The sequence below is a fragment of the Somniosus microcephalus genome, chromosome 10 (assembly GCF_052327205.1).
Source record: "Somniosus microcephalus isolate GS21.2 chromosome 10, FLI_Smic_1.0, whole genome shotgun sequence".
NCBI classification, from domain to species: domain Eukaryota; kingdom Metazoa; phylum Chordata; class Chondrichthyes; order Squaliformes; family Somniosidae; genus Somniosus; species Somniosus microcephalus.
The window spans coordinates 217977123-217996630 of NC_140996.1; the positions used below are offsets into that span (position 1 = coordinate 217977123).

The 19508-nt window shown below is 45.3% G+C and overlaps 1 protein-coding gene across 4 annotated transcripts in view; it reads left to right on the forward strand.

The window, feature by feature from the left end:
* The window catches only part of LOC147112103 (CD99 antigen-like), a 75238-nt gene that overhangs the window by 34114 nt on the left and 21616 nt on the right, over window positions 1–19508 (forward strand). For all 4 annotated transcript variants that reach the window (XM_085999618.1, XM_085999620.1, XM_085999619.1 and 1 more), the window contains 5 exons: window positions 6528–6587; window positions 7911–7937; window positions 10942–10998; window positions 16004–16042; window positions 17406–17465. In XM_085999618.1, coding sequence (XP_085855744.1) covers window positions 6528–6587; window positions 7911–7937; window positions 10942–10998; window positions 16004–16042; window positions 17406–17465 — 243 coding nt within the window. The remainder of the gene's footprint in view (window positions 1–6527; window positions 6588–7910; window positions 7938–10941; window positions 10999–16003; window positions 16043–17405; window positions 17466–19508) is intronic.

Here is a 19508-nt window from a genome sequence, read left to right on the forward strand (position 1 = left end):
CATCCCTAATTGCCCTTGAGAAGGTGGTGATGAGCTGCCTTCTTGAACTGCTGCAGTCAGTGTGGTGAAGGTACTCCCACAGTGCTGTGAGGGAAGGAGTTCTGGGATTTTGACCCAGTGACAATGAAGGAACGGTGATATATTTCCAAGCCAGGATGGTGTGTGACTTGGAGGGGAACTTGGAGGTGGTGGTGTTCCCATGCACCTGCTGCCCTTGTCCTTCTGGGTGGTAGAGGTCAGGGGTTTGGGAGGTGCTGTAGAAGAAGTCTGGACTTAATCAGCTGCTGTGTGTACTGAGTGACAGACTGAGCTTGAGCTCGTGAATTGACTCTACAACCATGCTTTCCACTCAACATCGCTGGACCAAAAACAACATTCAGCCTCTCTTCTCCTAATGCCACCCTTTTGATACCCTCTCCGGTTGCTCAGAGCGCCAGATGTTTGATACCCTCCCTGGTTGCCCAGTGCCAGCTTACAGAGCAACACAGTTTCCTGCTGCTTTCATAGAAACATAGATAGGAGCAAGAGTAGGCCATTCGGCCCCTCGAGCCTGCTCTGCCATTTAATGAGATCATGGCTGATCATCCAAATTCAGTACCCTGTCCCTGCTTTCTCCCCATATCCCTTGATCCCCTTAGCGTTAAGAAATATATCTAACTCCTCCTTGAATATACTTAATGAATTGGCCTCAACTGCCTTCTGTGCTAGAGAATTCCACAGGTTCACCACTCTGGGTGAAGAAATTCCTCCTCATCTGTCCAAAATGGCTTACCCCTTATCTTTAGACTGTGACCCCTGGTTCTAGACTCCCCCGCCATCGGGAACATCCTTCCTGCATCTAGTCTGTCTAGTCCCGTTAGAATTTTATAAGTTTCAATGAGATCCCCTCTCATTCTTCTAAACTCTAGCGAAATATATAAGCCCAATCTCTCCTCATACGCCATTCCTGCCATCCCAGGTATCAGTCTGGTGAATCTTCGCTGCACTCCCTCCATGGCAAGAACATCCTTCCTCAGATAAGGCGACCAAAACTGCGCGCACTTTCGAGCTAGGACCACCCGCCTCATTATGGCGCTGGATTGTAGGGTTATCTGGAACCGACTGGGGAGGATCCCACCCCTTTGTGCCAAGACCTTCTCTCCAGATCCCACCAATGGACCAGTCAGTGTGGTTCATCAGTAACATGCAAGAAGTGCCACAGGAAAGGCACTGATGTACTTCAGTCCCCACCCTCTCCTCACTTACCGCAGGAAGCCGCCTATATCGCTAACCATTTGTCATTTTACCGGAGGAGCCCATTGCAAAAGCGCCGCTGCTTAATTATTTAAGAATTCCCCCCCCCACCCTCCGTGTACAAAACCCAAGCAGCAGCTTACATGTTTAATCCTCTGGAGGGTGTCTGGGGCTAATGTTGCATTCCTACAATCCATGATGGTTATACCGTTCAATGCGTCTAGTGGGCGAATCAGGTTAACACCAACTCACTTGCTATAAGGAGTGGGGACTGTATTTAAAAGCTACAATCCGTGTTCCCTGTGAGCTGCACTTTGTTCTGAGCGGCCTGTTTCTTTTACTGCGCGTGGTCCTTTTAAATTTTTGCGCATGCGCGGTATTTACAATGGAAAAGCAAGTGAGCGGCCTGTGCAGGACTTTTCTGCGCAGCTTAGAGGCAACATTGGCTGCAATATGATTTTTTTCCCCTAACCTAGCAAATTTTAAATAAAATACAGAATCATGCAGCTTTGTAATAAGTGTTGCCGTCTTGTGATTGATTTTTGAAATAAGGGATACATGCCATATCATAACGGTCATCCAAGGCACAGACCTCGTGCTGTACCCACTTGTCCTTGTTTAAATGCGCTGCAATGCTTTAAATGTAGCCTGTTCAATACTTTCTTTGGGGAAAATAATTTTTTATTTAAGAATTGGCCTTTTTACCTTTTTTATCCAACTCTGTTTTCTAGTTTTACTTTTGACATTGTGTTTTAAATATTTGGAATGGGTCCCCACAGATATGGTTTTCTAGGTTTTTAATGTGATGTTGTGAAATGGGGTTTTAAGGACCTGATGATAAAGTTGGTATGTTAACATTTTATGGTGGCATTGCATAATTTGCTCTGATGGTTTCCCCAGGAAACAGGCCAGAAACTCCCGATACCAACACAGCTGTGATTTGGGAGGGTCTGGTGTTTATTTTCCAGTTTAAAGTAACCGTCTTTATAAGGTAGAAGCCTACATTTGCTGACTGGCTGCTGAGCCAGCATTCACCGGTTTGAAATAATTAGCTTAAGACGTTTCGTATTTAACACAATTGGTGCTCTTAAGTTTTTTGATGCAACTCAGAAAAGCTTCAGAAGCTAGGGACTTGCCTGTTAGTCAAATGTCTGTATTGATCTCGTACTGTAATTAGCTAAGCAGTCACAGCTTTTATTGCTCCTTTTTTGAGTACTCCCATGATTGGTCTAGTCCTCATTTCCTACTCCTGAAGTCTTTCACTGTGGGCCTTGATTTCACACATGTGTAAACTGCTATTTATCAGAGGCTTGGCTTTCAATTGCATTAACCTTTACTTTACAAAAATGAAAATTTCACACCATGTGGACAGGGTCCTCTCCGTAGCTCCATGTTGTAAATTGCGATAGCATTGATGGCATCTTTTCTTGCCTCATTGCTGCTCTCCTCCACTTCCCCGATTAAATGGGCGGAGGTTTTGTTTGCGAGGGCAGCAGCTTTTTTTTTCCATAATTGGAAGCTGGCTCATATGAAATTTTTTAATTTACAATTTTTTTTTTTTCTCTCTCTCGATGGAGCATCTTGGCAAATGCTTTGGCAACAACTGCAGCAATATGTCCCAGTGCCTTTCTCTGCCAATGCTGCCCTCCCTCTCCTGAAGATGTTGATGACTTGTTGAGAGATTTCTTTTTTCTCGCCGGCGTTCGGTTTGAGCAATGTCAACGGATAATGATTCTAGCCAATGGGAGAAAGGAATGGAAAGAAAGACTTGCATTTCTATAGCGCCTTTCACCGCCTCGAGACATCCCAAAGCGCGTTACAGCCAATGATGGACTTTTGAAGCGTAGTCACTGTTGGAATGTAGGAAACTCTGCAGCCAATTTGTGCGTACAATGGGTGGCCGATACAATACAGTCTGTTCCCCACTGAGCGGATTGACCCGCATTGTGTATTTCCAGAATTTATTTTTATTCCGGTCGACGGATGGCCCACTCGGACTATACCAGATGCTTGTGAACGTCGTCTAAATCCCTGCTCTTCTGAAACGACATGGGCAGTAAAATGGAAAATATAGTTATGTGACTCCCACTAGTTCATCTATTCTTAAAATTATTCATTGAGAATCAGACAGACTGGGTAATATATATATCACTGTTGGTTACTTTACTGGAACAGCAATTTGCATTTATAGAGCACCTTTAACATAGTAAAATGCCACAAGGTGTTTCACGAGTGTTATCAGACAAAATTTGACACTGAGCCACATAAGGAGCTATTAGGGCAGGTGACCTTGAATTTAAAATTCTCATTTTCTGGTATTCAAATCCCTCCGTCTCCTCCCCCCGGCCTTACAACCCTCGGAGGTCTCTCTGCGCGCCTCCAATTCTGGCCTTTTGCACCCCTCCGCTTTTAATCGCTCCACCATTGGTGGCCGTGCCTTCCGCTGCTTCGGCCCCAAGCTCTGGAATTCCTCTCCGCTTCACTCTTCCTTTTTAGGACTCCTTCAAATTTTCCTCTCCGACCTACGTTGTAGAGCTGTTTGCAGGGCAGAGATCAGGGAGGAGGAGAATGAGTGAGTGAACTCTGAGCGTGAAATGAACTCGTCAGTTTGAGCGACAAACCTATTAGCAAAAATGTAGAAAAGTGATGTAAGGTATAGATGCAATTCTGTCAAATTTCTGACTCTACCAAATTCGGAGTGATAACAAACTGAGGTGAACGTGGGCGAATGCAGGAGCACCGTTCAGGTGGGTAGATATGTGGCCACTTTATTTATTTATTTAAATGTGAAGTGTATTTTGACTGGAAAAGAACAAAGACTTGCATTTATATAGCGCCTCTCAGACTTCTGTGTCCCCCAAAGAGCTTTACAGCCAATGAAGTACTTTTTGAAGTGTAGTCACTAGTACTGGAGGAAATGCCGCAGCCAACTTGTGCACAGCAAGCTCCCGCAGACAGCAATTAAATAAATGACCGAATCATCTGTTTTAGGTGTTGGTTGAAGGATAAATGTTGGCCAAGACAAGGGGGGGGGGTGGGGGGAAACTCCCCAGCCCTCCTTCGACTAGTGCTGTGGGATCATTTGTACCCTAAATGATTTTTTAAAATCTCTTGTCTGCAGAATTTTAAAAGTGGGACTGCAGAGAGAAATACTCATGAAAAGGGTGTGACAGAAATGGGTCTTTTTGTCTTTTTTTCAAGTGTGGCTGAAGTTTTAGTGGTGGCTGCTAAGATCAAAATGGTTGGAGATGCTGAGGTCATGGAATAAACCTGGTTCAAGATCTAACTAAGATAAATCCCATCTTGGAAAAGGAGGAGCTCCTTTTAAATGCTGATTCAGTTCTCTTTACTGAAGAGACTGTTGCTACAGTTCAGATACCTAGCCCATTGTTTCACTTGCCTGAGCCACTTGCCAACCAAATACCATGGTAGTTGGCGATTGTGTGTATTTTGTAGCACTTCTCTAAATTAGCTGACAAAAGCCATCAAGCAATTGCTCCCCCTATATCAGAAATGCAATATGAATGAAAGTCCTATCTTTCAAAGTGATCTGACTAGTGGCTAATCACAAGTTCTATTCATCTTGCTGATGCACCTTTTGAAAGGTGGGTTGAATTTTGTAAATGGCTACATCTGCATGAACAGTTGGAGACTTGAGGCCTCGGTTTAACTCCCCTTGCCTGGCAGAAACCAGGGAGAAGAGAAAGGGAATGAATGCAAGTGAATGGTTTGACTACACCTGCGCCACCCCCCCTTTCATAACCTGTTCTAGGTTATCTGAAAAGGAAAAAACAAAGGAGGAGAAATTCAGTATCGCCCCATTTGGGGCGCAATTATCGGCCGAGCGCAAAGTTTAGCACCTGCCGCTGATTATTGCCTATGACTGCAAACTTGGCTTCTATCGCCCCTGGAGGTGATTGGAGCGCTAAATCGGGCGCTACACACCTATCAATGCGCTAATGCCGAGGAGCGAGGCGCTACCTCAGAGCACGGGCAAAGCTCATGTGATGTCAGTCAGCAATGGAACACCGACACAATGGCGCCAGCCAGTTCTTAAAGGGGAGGGTCGATCTTGCTCTCCATCCACACCCTTGAATCTTGGCCTGGGGAGACCTGTACGTCAAATCTGCTGGAAAGAACAATGGAGAGGCCCAGGGAAAGAGCTGAGTGCAGCCCCCAAAGTCTCTTCTAAATCAATGCAAGGAAGGTCAAATCAAAATGAACCTGCAAAGTGCTGCTCAGTACCCAAAACTCCTTCTCACAGCGTTGAATCTCCAGAAGTCTGTCTCTCTGTCTGTGTGTGCGTGGTGCAAAAAATGCCACCGACAAAAAAAGGCAGGAAGTGGCCGTCTTTAAATAGCGCTCCCCCCGTCCCTTCCCGACTGCAAAATGCTCCCTTCAATCTGCTGTTGCTAGCAGCAGGCGGTAAGGCATGGGCCGCCACTCAATATCCGGTCTGGGGCATTGCACGCTCGCCTGACATCATGATCTGTGGACGCAGGAGATCGTGGCGGTCGTGTTTAGCGCTGCCGCAAAATGTCTGGTCAATTTCGCGAGCGGCACAAACATCGTCGTGCCCGGGTGCTAGTTGCTTTGCGCCCAGGAGATGCAAAGTAACTGAATTTTTCCACCCAAAGACTTGTATTTCTATAGCATTTTTCATGACCACTGGATGTCCCAAACCACCTTTACAACCAATGAGGTACTTTAGTCACTGTTGTAATGTAGGAAACGTGGCAGCTAACTTGCACACAGCAAGCTCCCACAAACCGCAATGTGATAATGACCAGATACACTGTTTGTGATGTCAATTGAGGGATAACTATTGGCCAGGACACTGGGGATAACTCCCCTGCTCTTCTTTGAAATAGTGCGGTGGGATCTTTAACGTCCATCTGAGAGCAGACTGGGCCGCGGTTTAACGTCTCATACGAAAGACGGCAACTCCCTCAGCACTGCGCGCGTGTGCCGGCACCGAAGGGACTAAGCTGCTGCCGTTCCTTCAAAACTGCCGTACACGCCAGAGCTAATGTTGAAACATACGGAGATAATCAACAAACCTTGTTGCTTAGCAACAGCCTCAACAGTCGGCAAACATCTCTAGCTGAAGCTGTTGCTTAGCTACAGACGTTGCAGAGCTTCACTGTTCAAAGAAAATAAACAAAGAATAAAAAACCGCTCCTGATTTTTGCCCGGTGGCTCGAGCTTGCCAGATGGATCGCCTCCGGATAACACAGTTTCCTGTAATAGGCTGGGGGAAATTGTGCTTTGAACACCTGTGCTTTACCTTTCAGGGGATGACGATGCATTTGACCTTAGTGATGGTTTAAAAGATCGTCCGACTAAACCCCCAGGTATGTATTGATGAATAATGTTATTAATTGCTTAGATTGTGAGTGGCATTGCATTCTTGTGGCAACAAGTAAAGACATCTTACTGCAATTATATAGGGCCCTGGTGAGACCACACCTGGAGTATTGTGTACAGTTTTGGTCTCCTTACCTAAGGAAGGATATACTTGCCATAGAGGGAGTGCAACAAAGGTTCACCAGACTGGTTCCTGGGATTTTCTTCACTCAGAGGGATTGTCCTATGAGGACAGATTGAGTAGACTAGGCCTATATTCTCTAGAGTTTAGAAGAATGAGAGCTGATCCCATTGAAACATGCAAAATCCTTACAGGGCTTGACAGGGTAGCTGCATGGAGGATGTTTCCCCTGGCTGGAGAGTCTAGAACCAGGGGTCACAGTCTTAGAATAAGGTGTTGGCCATTTGGGACTGAGATGAGAAATGTCTTCACTCAGAGGGTGGTGAATCTTTGGAATTCTCTACCCCAGAAGGCTGCGGAGGCTCAGTCATTGAGTATATTCGAGAGATTGATAGATTTTTGAATATTAAGAGATATGGGGATAGTGCAGGAAAGTGGAGATGAGGTTGAAGGTCAGCCATGATCTTACTGAAGGCTCGAAGGGCCAAATGGCCTACTCCTGCTCCTATTTCTTATATTCTTAAGCAAGACACTGCGGGAAATGTTTTCATGTCCCTCCCACCCAATTTACACCTTTTTTTTTCTTATATTTTAAAAAAATAGCAAAGGAAATGGAAGCACCAACTCCTCCAAGTTTCCACTCATTCTGACTTATGGGTGGACCTCCTTCTTGGAGCTTCCAGAAACAGGCGGTGGGACCTTTTTCTATAAATGTACAGTAATCAGGATTGAATGATATGCTTATGTCTCTGCCTGTCAAATTACCACCAGTTCCTGTCCTTGCTCCCCAAACATGGGTAGTAGGAGTTCAAGGCTGCCATTTTCGATGTCCATTAAAGGGATCCTCGGATGCAGTCCGGGATCGCTGCAGCAGATTTGGCACTTTTCTGGGGGAGGTTTTTTGCCGTCGCTTGTGAAATTTGAGACTTAAAGGCATCCCATCCTTACTGCTGTAGGTGCAGTTTTAAAATATTGACTTCTGCTTCCTTTTCAGGCCAGACACTTCTATTTCCACCCGCGGCCCCCCCCCCCCCACTCCCTTTTCTATAAGGTTCTGCTGAAGGCTCTTTCCCCTTGCCCGATAACAGTAGCTGTAATATTTGACCATATTTTCTGTAGACGTACTTGGGGGAGGGCGTTGGGCACAGTAAACATTGCTGTTCTAACTGCGTGTTATTTTCCTCTGCAGCCCTCGATCCCAGTTTGCCTGATGCCGGTAAGTTTTTTTTTTTTTTTTTTAATGCCTTTTGCACAGTAATCGAGTTTGATTAGAAATGTCACTCTTCAGATTACAGTTCTGCAATATAGGCTAATTCAAAAAGGTTTAGCTTTGCTGTTGATTTAGAACGCAGCCCATTTATGGACTGGATTCTGAACCCTGCTGAACATCTTCCCTTCTAAAGAGGGAGTATCCTGTTGTGTATATTAAAAATAAAAGCATTTTTTTAGTTTGTGCCAATTTAGAGGAGGAACGTTGAGACCATTGATTAGCTGTTGGATAGTGCAGTCCTCCGCCTGTAGTGGTCATGTTTGTGCTAATGCCGCTTAATTCTATTTAATAATAGAATTGTCAACTCGATTCTGTGATTCAAATGCTGGTTTTTTTTTTCACCCAATATGCATTACGTTTGTTGGTATTAAAATGTAATTTCCCCTTTTTCCGCCCAATTGCAATTGTATCAAAACCTTCCACAAATGATGAGCTGCCTCTTCTATCACTACTGCACCCCCTATTCCTTTTTAGTGTGTGTTTACACAATTGGTGTTTGTCGATTCGAGAACAGGAGTCCGAGCACCAACTCCTGCCGTGCTGCGCTCCACAACTTTCTCCATTTACAGCCTGTTGCATTTCGCACACCTCTCTCGGAAGCAGTTATGGTTTCCCATTGGATCCTACTTATTAAGCAGACCCATGTTCTACCCTGTGTTCCTTTTTTACTTTGCACAGTCTCTAATGTGGAACCTTATCAAAGGCTTTCTGAAAATTAGATTACAGGAAACTTTGTGCTATCCGGCACCCATGGGACCGAGCTACTGCCGTTTTTTTAAAAGCTCCGGATAGACCAGCGTCTATGTTATCAGATAGGAGCTTTTCATCGCAGTATCTGACCACAAACACTGTTGCTCAGCAACAGCTTGTAAACACTCGGCCCGTGGCTTGGAAGCGTCTCTGAAGCTGTTGCTAAGATACAGAGACGCTTTCGAGAGCCTGCCGTGTCTGACCACAAACACTGTGTTGCTCAGCAACAGCTTGTAAACACTCGGCCCAGTAGCTTGGAAGCGTCTCTGAAGCTGTTCTAAGTGACAAAGATGCTTTCCAGAGCCTGCCTGTGAAAAGAATGCTAGGAGGAAAAAAAAACACCTAACCAAAACGGCTGCTGATTTCTGTCGTTAGATCAAAGTTGCCGGACATTCAACTTCCGGATAGCTCAAAGTTTCCTGTATGTTGTGGTGAGTTCCCCTATCTACTCATCAACTCTAACATCAATTGAGTTTGTTGAGCAGGATCTTCCCCTTTTCATAAATCCATTCTAGCTGTTAATCCAAGGCTCCATACACAAGAACATAGGAATTAGGAGTAGAATTGGCCCTTCGAGCCTGCTGCGCCATTCACTAAGATCATAGCTGATCTTTTACATCAATTCCACTTTCCCGCCCGATTTCCCCCATGTCCCTTGATTCTTAAAGGGCGATTTTTGCCAGGTTTGGAGGTGGGACTGCTGGGAAAATGGCAGAATCTGGGGGTGGGTACCCATCCTGCCTCTGTGCCATCGTCCCAGGAGGCGGGTTCCCGAACCACGCCAGGTCCCGTCTCCTTGAGGTGGGAAGGGGATTAGGGCCAATTAACTGCCTGTTAACGGGCAGTTTTTTTGAGCATCCCTATTTTCAGCCTTGAAGTGTGGACTTCCCGACGGCGCCGAACCTCGCCAGGGTCAGCAAGGCAGGCCGTCTGTCTGCTGGGGTCGGAGGGGCCGAGATGTCTGGTGTTCAGGTGGGTGAGTGGGTGCATGTGTGTAAAGTGTTTTGATAAGTTTTACTACTTCCTGCAGGCTTCCTCCCTTCAGGTCTCAGGAGTCCCTCAGCTCACTGGCACAGAAAGCAGAATGGCCGCTGAACTTTTTGCTCAGGAAGGTTTTCTAATTGAGTCTTGAGTAAAGACTCAACTTAGACAGATTGTCAGTGTTTGACCGCTTCACAGAGCTGTCAAATGATATTTCATCTGTCAAAAGCTCTTGACAGATGAAATGTCACTCGCTGACGTCGCCTGTAACTGACTTTCCCTTAATTGGCCTGCTAAACCCACTGGGCGGGCTTAACAAGGTCAATCAAGGGAAAATAGCGTGGGTTGGCCACAAGTCGATGGAGGTGGGACTAAAACCCGACAAGTGGGAGTCCCGCCTCCAGAAGCTCCCCATTGACAAAATCCAGCCCATAGTCTCCAAAAACAAAATATTCCCCTACCCTACTATTTGGAATCATTTCCATTATTTTCGCTACACTTTAACAAGCTAACACCTGCAGTCATCTTTGTCTCTATCTCTATCTGTGAGTAACGGAACTCGGTTGATGCATAACCTTGGCACTTTAACCTCCCACCTGCCTGGTTTCCAGGTGGGGTTAAAGTCTCCCCGCTAACTTGTGCTCGAGTACTTTTCCACTGACTCCAGCTGTCCTGCCGCACCTTGCACTAGTGGCTATTGATCACTTGGGATCTTAAGTTGGCAGTGAAGGGAGTGTGCCACCCTTACCTGGTCTGGCTTGCATGTGATTCCAGTCCTACACTACATGGATAACCCTTAATGCTGTCTCGCGCAACTAGGGCTGGGCAATAGATGCTGCCTTGCTACTGTTGCCCACATCTCGAACAATATTACAAAAAAAAAAGCTGCTTCTCCTTGAGGGCATTTCCCCCCCCCCCCCAGCCAATCCTGTCCTTGCCTAACCTGGGCACATTCCAGCAAGGGTTATTGGAGAGATTTCAGGAGTGGGAGCCCTGCTTCCTTCTCCTACCCTCGGCCACTGGCACTAAAGCTAATTAAAGCTGAGATCTACTAACTCTCTGCACTGAGCAGTGTTTTGAATCCAGGACCACCTTGATGGGTGTGGCTCGCTTCTACTGTGGGCAAGTGTCTTCAATCACTTCAAATGTTTCAGGTTGATGACCTTTCATCATGCTAGTGGTTTTATTCAGACGTTCTAATTCTTTGTTTCATGTGTAGCTTTAGATTTTAACTATGACGAGGCACCTGTAGACCCCAAGAACCCGAATAACAATCGTAAGTTTGTGCATGTGTCTGTCTGCCTCATATATATTTAAGGCATCAATAAATCTTTCATGGTTGCTATGTATTCCTTTTTCTTTAAAATGGATGCTTAAAGAAAGCACTTGCATTTATGACCTCCCGGACATCCCAAATGAAGTACTTTTTGAAGTGTAGTCACTTTTTTTTGTAATGTAGGAAACGCAGCAGTCATTTTGCGCACCGCAACATCCCACAACCAGCAGTGCGATAATGACCAGATAATCTGATTAGTGAGGTTAGTTGAGGGATAAATATTGGCCAGGACATTTTGAAGCTGCTCTTCAAAGAGTGTTGTGGAATCTTTTACATCCACCTGAGAGGACAGACGCAGCCTCGGTTTACCGTCTCGCCTGAAGACTGCCTCTCCGACAGTGCAACGCTCCCTCAGCACTGCCTTGAAGTGCCAGCTTGGATCTTGTGCTTAAATCTCTAGTGGGACTTGAACCCACAACATTCTGACTTTTTTGAGGCGAGTGTGCTACCCACTGAGCCACGGCTGACACTTTGTCAAGAAGCTCATTTAGTATGGAGAAAAGGAATTGACGAAATATAGTTAACCTCACTCCTGGATTTAAGCACACCGTCTTGATGCAGCAGTGAGGATATGTGGTACTGCTGGAGCCATCCTTTGTGTGAGACGTAAAACTAAGTCAACCTGCTGCGGTAGTTCAGGTAGATGTTTAGGATCTGATGGCACAGTTCAAAGGGGAAAAAAATATGGAATTCGGGTTTTCTGGCCAATATTCTTCCCTCAAATCAACAACCTAAAAGACAGATTAACTGTCGTCGATTTACAGTTAGTGAGGTTTCACTGCCTGCAAAATGGCTGCCACATTTGCCTACTTTGGTGTCAGCCGTGCCTCAGTTGGTAGCACACTTCACCCCCTCCTGAGTTAAAAGGTCGTGGGTTCGAGCCCCACTCCAGCGACGAGCACATAATCCAGATTGACACAACGGTGCAGTATTAAAGGAGGTGCTGTCTTTTGGATGGGAGGTTAATCTGAGGGCCCCGCCTGTCGTCCTCTCGAGTGGATGTAAAAGATCCCGTGGCATTATTTCAAGAAGAGCAGGGGCGTCCTGGCCAATGTTCCCTGTGAGCTGCGCTTTGTTCTGCGCGGCTTGTCCCTTTTTTTAAATTTCTGTGCATGCGCAGAGTTTACAATGGGGGGAAAAGCCAGGTGAGCGGCCCTGCGCGGGGCCTTTCTCATTACTGCGCGGCCGCACAGCTTAAAGGGAACATTGGTCCTGACCAATATTAACCCCTCAACCAACATCACTAAAAACAGGTTATCTGGTCATTTATCTCCGCTGTTTGTGGGAGCTTGCTGTACGACAATTGGCTGCTGCGTTTTCTACATTACAACAGTGACTACACTTCAAGAAGTACTTCACCGGCTGTAAAGCTTTGTGACGTCCTGAGGTCATGAAAGACGCTAAATGAATGCAAATCACTCTTTACTTTAAAGTAACTTATTGGATACATTGTGCTGTGAGAGATGTGGTGAAGTATAAACACAAGTGTGTCTCTCTTCTTCAGTTTTTGGCGTTTCAAACTGAGTTTGCGTTGTACAATATAGTGACCAGGAAGTTTAAGTCTAGGAATTTGTACAATATAGTGACCAGCAAGTTTAGGTCTTGGAATTTGTTTCAGGTGCTGGAGGTCAAAAAGAAAAAAATGTAGTCTGATAATCCTGGTGTTTAGAAATACGACTATTCTATTTACAACTGAATAACATCTTGTGGTCTCTCAGAAAAGCATTGCAGTACCACAACACAACAGTGAAAAGATTTATGGGAACTTCAGTCCATTTATTCTATGCGCTCGAGAAGGCAATAGCTTTGCCACAAACACCTTTTCAGATATTCCCTTTTTTTTTTAACAGTACACTTGCTGATGGCATCTCCCATTACAGCCTCTCTGCTGTAATGCAAAGCGCCCGGCCCTGGTGCTGTTAGAGAGGAGGAGCAGCACACAACCTCGAGCTGATGTCCAGCAGCTAATTCGGGGGTGGTGGTGCTAAATTAAGACACGCTGCCAACTTTCTGGCTTTTTTTGGATTGCTGCCTGCGCTGGTCTCCCTAACCGTTGGCATGCCCCTCCCCCCACCCCCAAGTCAGCAGTGAGAGTTGCGGTTTGCTTGTGTATTTTTTTTTTTTCCCCCTCTGTTCCATTATAGAACCTTGCCCCCGTGACACAAGTCCTTTAGGTATCAGAACATTGGCAACTCCCCAGTAACGGAGGACTGTAGCTTCCGACTAATGCACCTATAAAAGATTGTGGATTTAAATTTTTTTTTTAAAAAACTGACTGTAAATGCTGAAAATCCAAAATGAACGCAAATACGGACGTGCTGTTTTTCTAAGTGGTTAATGGTTTGGATAGAGACCCTTCATCAAATGCTGACTGGCTTGCTGTATAGACCTGCGAGTAAATGGATTTGACAAACTGGAAACTTATGCAGTTCTTTCAATGCTATGGCACGGCGAAATAATCTGAGAATTGGCACTATCGCTGACCCTATAAAGAAATCCTGATTGCATTGGATTTCTGGGAAGGGGTGTCACAGAAGGGCTGCTATCTGTTGACCAGTCTACATTTGCCTTCTGTTTTTAGCCCTGGCTAAAATTAACTCACATTTACAAGTAGATAGGAATTGGTGAGCAAATGTCACAGAACCCAGGCTGCTCAATCAACAGAATTTTGAAGCTAGTTTGCACTTTAATGGATTTTATAACTCTAGGCTGTCTGGAGGGTGGTTGGTTGGTTGGTGGGGAGCGGGGAAGAGAAGGAAAGGATGTAGCAGGCAGGACAAAAATCTGTAAACCGAATGCTCAACAAGTCATTCAGCATCAAAAGAGAAAGGAATGGTTAATCTTTCAACAGTTAAACAGTGTATGAAACCTCTTCTAGTACCAGAGAGTTACAGCACAGGAAGAGGCCATTTGGCTGGCTAGGATTGTGCCAGCTACTTGCTACAGCAATCTAATCTAATCTAATCCTTTGTATTATCAAGCCCCTGTTTTTCTGCTTCATCCTGCTCTGACTCCTTAGTATTCCAGAAAACCCTAGCTTTGCTCTACCTTTCTCTCTTTTCCCTCCCCCCCCCCCCCCCCCCCCCGGGTGGGAATGTACCTAGACTGTACCTGAACCATCTCCTCTTTAAAGGCCGCCCATTGCTCCATTACGTTTCTGCCCATCAGTCTTTGACTCCAATTTACCCGGGCCAGATTCCTCCTCAATTCGCTGTGGACACTGGATCATTTGAAGCTTCCAAAACAGAGATTGAAGGGATTTTTACTAGTCCTAGCCCCTTTAGGGCTACCCCGGATCAGGCGTATTTCTCAAGACGTTCACTTTCAACTAAAGTTTTGAGGTAGCCGATTCCTAAAGATACTTAATTGAGTCTAAAGGTCTGGACTATCTCTCCCTAAAGGAAAGGAACAACCCGAGAATGTTACCGTCCTCCAGATAATACTTTTAATAAGTTTAGCTAGACTGTAACGTTCCGGATATTATGAGGGTCCGGAAAACTCCCCCAGAATTCTGTAACTCTCCACCAAAGAGTGTACAGAGATTGAGTTTGCGAGGTTTTTGGATACAGAAGTCTTGAGACAATTCTAAAAATATATAGATTTATTAAAGAACTGACGTAATTTACAGTTGGAGAGTCAATCGCAACATTAACTGTTCTAAAAGAGAAAACTTACGATCTTATTATCAGAGAATCTTACTTTTAAATCTTAACTTTGCTACAGTATTGCAGTTCTTATACAGGCAGGATATCCACCAATATCAAATACCTTTGATCCCCGAGGTACAAAGAGTTGGAGACTACAGAGCCGCCTTTGAAGCTGAGAATTGCTTTGCCTGATTAAAGCGAGTCTGTTATCCCATTTGAGAGTTCAATATTTATACCTTTTTCCAGTGGTATTTCCTTTTAAGGTTTTCTGCTGATGCAAGCTAATTATCTCTCGTCCTTTTTCTGCTGACTTCTGCGACTCTTACTGCCACCTCAGCCAGACTCATGTCTCATCTCTAGGTGTTCCAAGTTTACCATATGAAAAACGGTGTGACAGCAGGTGTTCCTTACTTTGTTACCTTTGAGGGCAGATGTTCCTTACCATATGCTTCTTTACGAAGTGTAAATTAGAACACCTTACCCAGGGTGAACCATTGTTTCATTCCCAAAAGTTCAACCTGTCTGAACCCTTCACCTTCTCTTTCAATAAAGTTATTTATTCAGGTCAACAACTGTCTTATCTCAATAGTCAGAATGCTTTCATAGCTATTTCATCGTTAGGCTTCTAGATTTCCAAACCCAGTTTGTCCTGTTTCAATCAGGCCAGAATACTTTCATAAGAGAGTGTATTTTTCTGAATAGGTTATATGGCTTATTCCTTCACAAGATGGATAGCTTTTTAAGAGTCTCGAGGGATATGGGGTTGAGGTATAAATCAGCCATGATCCAGTTGAATGTTGGAACAGGCTCAAGGGGCTGAACGGCTTCCTGCGTTTCCCAATGCTCTGCTTTCCCTGTGTAGCCCTGCATCTTCCTGTTTCAAATGTGTATCTGCTTTTTGTTTTCCCCCCAAAAAAGTGCAATGATGTCGGCTTCCACTCCCTGTGGCAAAGTATTCCATAACTCCAAGTTTTGTTGGAGGATCCCAGCTGACATTTTAACCTTTTCATCTTCCAAATGCCGACTGGCCTACTCTGCATTTCTCGGATGCTCAACTTCTTATTGTGAACAGTTTCTATTTTGGATTCTAGCATTTGGTGATTTCCCCCCCCCCCCCCCCCCCCCAATTTTGCACCGATCTAGAAGTGTTATAATTCAGTCTGGTTGAAGGAAGTTGTGTATCTAGTAACTTGAAAGCATAAGCCAGTGCTTGTTCGGTGTGTGTGTGTGTGTATTAATATTCCAAGATGCTGCTAACTTCACTCCTTTTTTTTCCCCCCCCCCCCTTTTTTTTTTAGCTGATGGATTTGATTTAAGTGTTGCCGTTGATGGTAAAGGTAAGTACAACTATTTCAAATCGTGTTTTGCGTGCACATGGTTTCAGACTGTAATTCACCCTTTCGGTACTCTGATGATTTAACCTTGGGCAAATCAATATATTGTGAAATATATTAAAATGGGGACAGTTTAAATTGGGGTGGGGAGGTTATACGCTGAATCTGAAATATGCCTTATCAGTGAAGAGGCTCACCATTCAGTAGCTTAGTCTTGTGTGCTATGTAATTGGTGCGTGGGTATTTATTGCTGAAATTATATAATTCCACTCCTTCCAAATAATTCTTTTATTATGAGCTTCAAATACTTAATGGGATGGATAGAACTCTACACAATTTTGCAACCCCACCTCTGCCCAACAAATCCTGAAGGTGCAGTTCCACAGGTACTGGGAGCTTTCTGGTATCTCTCCCTAGTTGCTAGTCTTCAGATGTGAGTGCACAAGACTATTCTACCTTTTTTTAAAAGGATCACAACCAAGTCTTTTTTTTAACCCACATGTGCACACCGCAAGGGTAGTTGGAGTGGAGACCGACATCTGCCTGTCTTCTCCTTGCTAACCCAGCACAGACCAGGATTTCAAAATGGAGCTTCTGGTTTGTTGGTAGCTTAGTACGAATACTAGGTGGACCCTTTGCTCGCTAGACTGTGGGAGAGCTATTGGCTTGAATTTTCTACCTATTTGCAGGCAGCTAATCTAGCCTCAGAATAATCGAAAATATATGAACAATGACTGGACAGGTAAAGACCCTCTGGTCCATCGAGCCTGTCCCACACAATTGCTATCTCTATCTCTACACACTCCTCCCCACCTGAAACCATGTGATTTCCTGGGAGAAGCGAAAATCCTAGCCCAATATGGGGGGGGAAATTCCTCTCCGACCCATCTAGGCGATCGAAACTAGTCCAGGAGATCACTGACTAGCCATAAATTCCCTGCAGTACCTGCCTCCTGTAAGAGGTGATCTCTGCCCCAGCCAGAAACCGGTCCAGCTCTCGCTTGAAGGAATTCAGCGAATCAGCTTCCACAGCACGAGACGGGCAGCCTGTTCCAGAGGTCGACTATTCTCTGGGAAAAGAACCACCACCTGACATCTAACCCAAATCTGGCCCTATCCAACTTAAATTTGTGATACTTGAGGTATGCAGATCTGTGTATATTTCTTTCCTTCAATGATTCTTGATAGTTGCGGGATCAATCTGGCTCCATTCTGAACTCTCAAAGATGCATAAAACATAAGTTTGAGTTTCTGCCTGTTGCTTTAACAAAGCGTGCTGTAGTGAATGTCACAATAATGTAATGTAATCTGCTCTTGGGCAGTGATGGATTTCAATCCCTAAACTGCAGTTTTACTTTTCTGACAGACAAATACACTCCAACAAAGTCCTCCAAGCCTGCTCATGTGCCAAACGAGGGTGATTCAGGTAAAGACTCGAGCTTTTGAAGTTGGCAGTGCCTGTGGCTGTAGCAGTGCGTGGTATTGCTTATGTTTGCAAGGAATAATGGCCCAGTAATTCGGGTCGGTGGCTTGCCGCGCGTGCAAGCCCCGTATATATGCACTTACCCGACGCGCTGACATTTCACCTCCAGGGACGCCTGGAATTCGTGTTTGAAAAAGAAGAATCCCGGGCAGCGTCTGACGTCACGCCGCCCAGGAGTGCAGCCAGCGCGAAGCCTGGAGCGCGCTGTGCAAGTGAGACACGCCCCTTGAGGTCTCAGTTTAATAGGACACGTCCCCCATGTTTCTCACAAGCTGCTAAGCATTTTTACATGCAAAGCAGCATTTTAAATAGTTTTTTGGTATTTTTATGAAGCTTTTGGTAACTTTTTTATAAACTTTTAAAAACGTTTACATTATTTTGAAGAATCTGAAGTAGTTTTAAACAGAATTAAAGCAATTTAAAGACTTTTAAAAGCCCTAAAAAAAAAATTATTCCATTAATTTATTTAGCAATGTCGTCGTCATACGTGTCTTCACACTGTTCCCTTTGGGGAACTGTATGAAGTGGTGGAAGGATTTATGGCTGTGATTAACACTCATTCCGTGACCGTAACCACCTTTGAACCAGCCATTAGGGTGGTTAGTCCTATGGCGGGAGGGTTTTACGGGCTCCCACAAGCTATACAAGGAGGGGGGGGCCACCCACACCCACGGACGCAAATATCCCACTGGATGTCAACCCAGAATTTAGAGCCGGAGCTCCGACTCCACTTGCCGGGACTGTCTGGAGCGGGGTTCGAAACCCTACCCCGTCTGGCCCAGCGGCGGGGATCCTACCGCTACGCCAAAGGCCCAATCCGATTAGCAACGTGAAATGGCTGGAATGAGCACAATTCACGGCATTAAAAGAACTCTCAATTGAACTGATGATGACCTCAGCAATCTCCTCAACGAGGTGGAGGCGCAGCGCCTGCTCATCATTGGTAATGAGAAGTCAAAAGCGCCGCAAAAAGGACAGATGATAGCTTGGTCTTTCAAGTGGCAGCATAGGGCTCCAGTCACGGGGAGGGAAAAGGCGCAGGAAACGTATGGGTGTCGCCTTTTGCGCGGAGTGGGCCTTTTGCGTAGCGGTAAGCATCCCCGCCGCTGGGCCAGAAGGAGTAGGGTTTCGAACCCCGCTCCAGACAGTCCCGACAAGTGGAGTCGGAGCTCCAACTATAAATTCTGGGTGGACATCCAGTGGGATACTTGCGTCCGTGGGTGTGGGTGGCCCCCCCCCCCCCCCCTCCTCAGATGGGTTGTGGGAGCCCGTAAAACCCTCACGCCATAGGACTAACCACCCTAATGGCTGGTATGAAGATGGTTATGGTCACGGAAGGAGTGTTAACGTGGCCAGAAATCCTTCCACCACTTCATACAGTTCCCGAAAGGGAACAGTGTGAGGATACGTACGACGATGACCTGTTGCGCAATGCACCTCCTTGGACCCTCAGTCGCAGATGCGAGGGGGCAAATCGTGCAATTGTTAAATTTTTCATTTTATTGACATGTAAAATGTTGGCCCAGTAATTCCCTTCCAAATGCGCGAGTACACGTCTGTCCGGAGGAAATGCCGGTTTTCAGCATGCACAGCGCATGTGGGGAAAACCGGCATTTCCTGTCCTCTGAACGAAGGGGTTCAGAGGCAGAACGCGTGCGCAGTAAAATTCGCCGCTTTCATTCATGCTTTCAGTGAGGTCAAGTCCTTACAACTTGCACATGAAAAAAGCATGAGTACAGTTGCTCCAGAGGCTGCGGAGGAAGATATTTCTTATCGTGGAGCTTCTGAAAGGCAATATTTTTGTTTGGGAAAGGGAGGAAAGTTATTTTAAGAAATGCTGAGGTAAGTTTTAAAGTTTATTAATTGTTTTTTAAAACGGGTTTTCAGTACTGTAGGTAGAAGGATCAATTGTGGCTATGTGAATTGAATTTGCTGTGTTTATTAAATGTGAAAATGACTCCAACATTTTTAAGAGAACTTTTCATC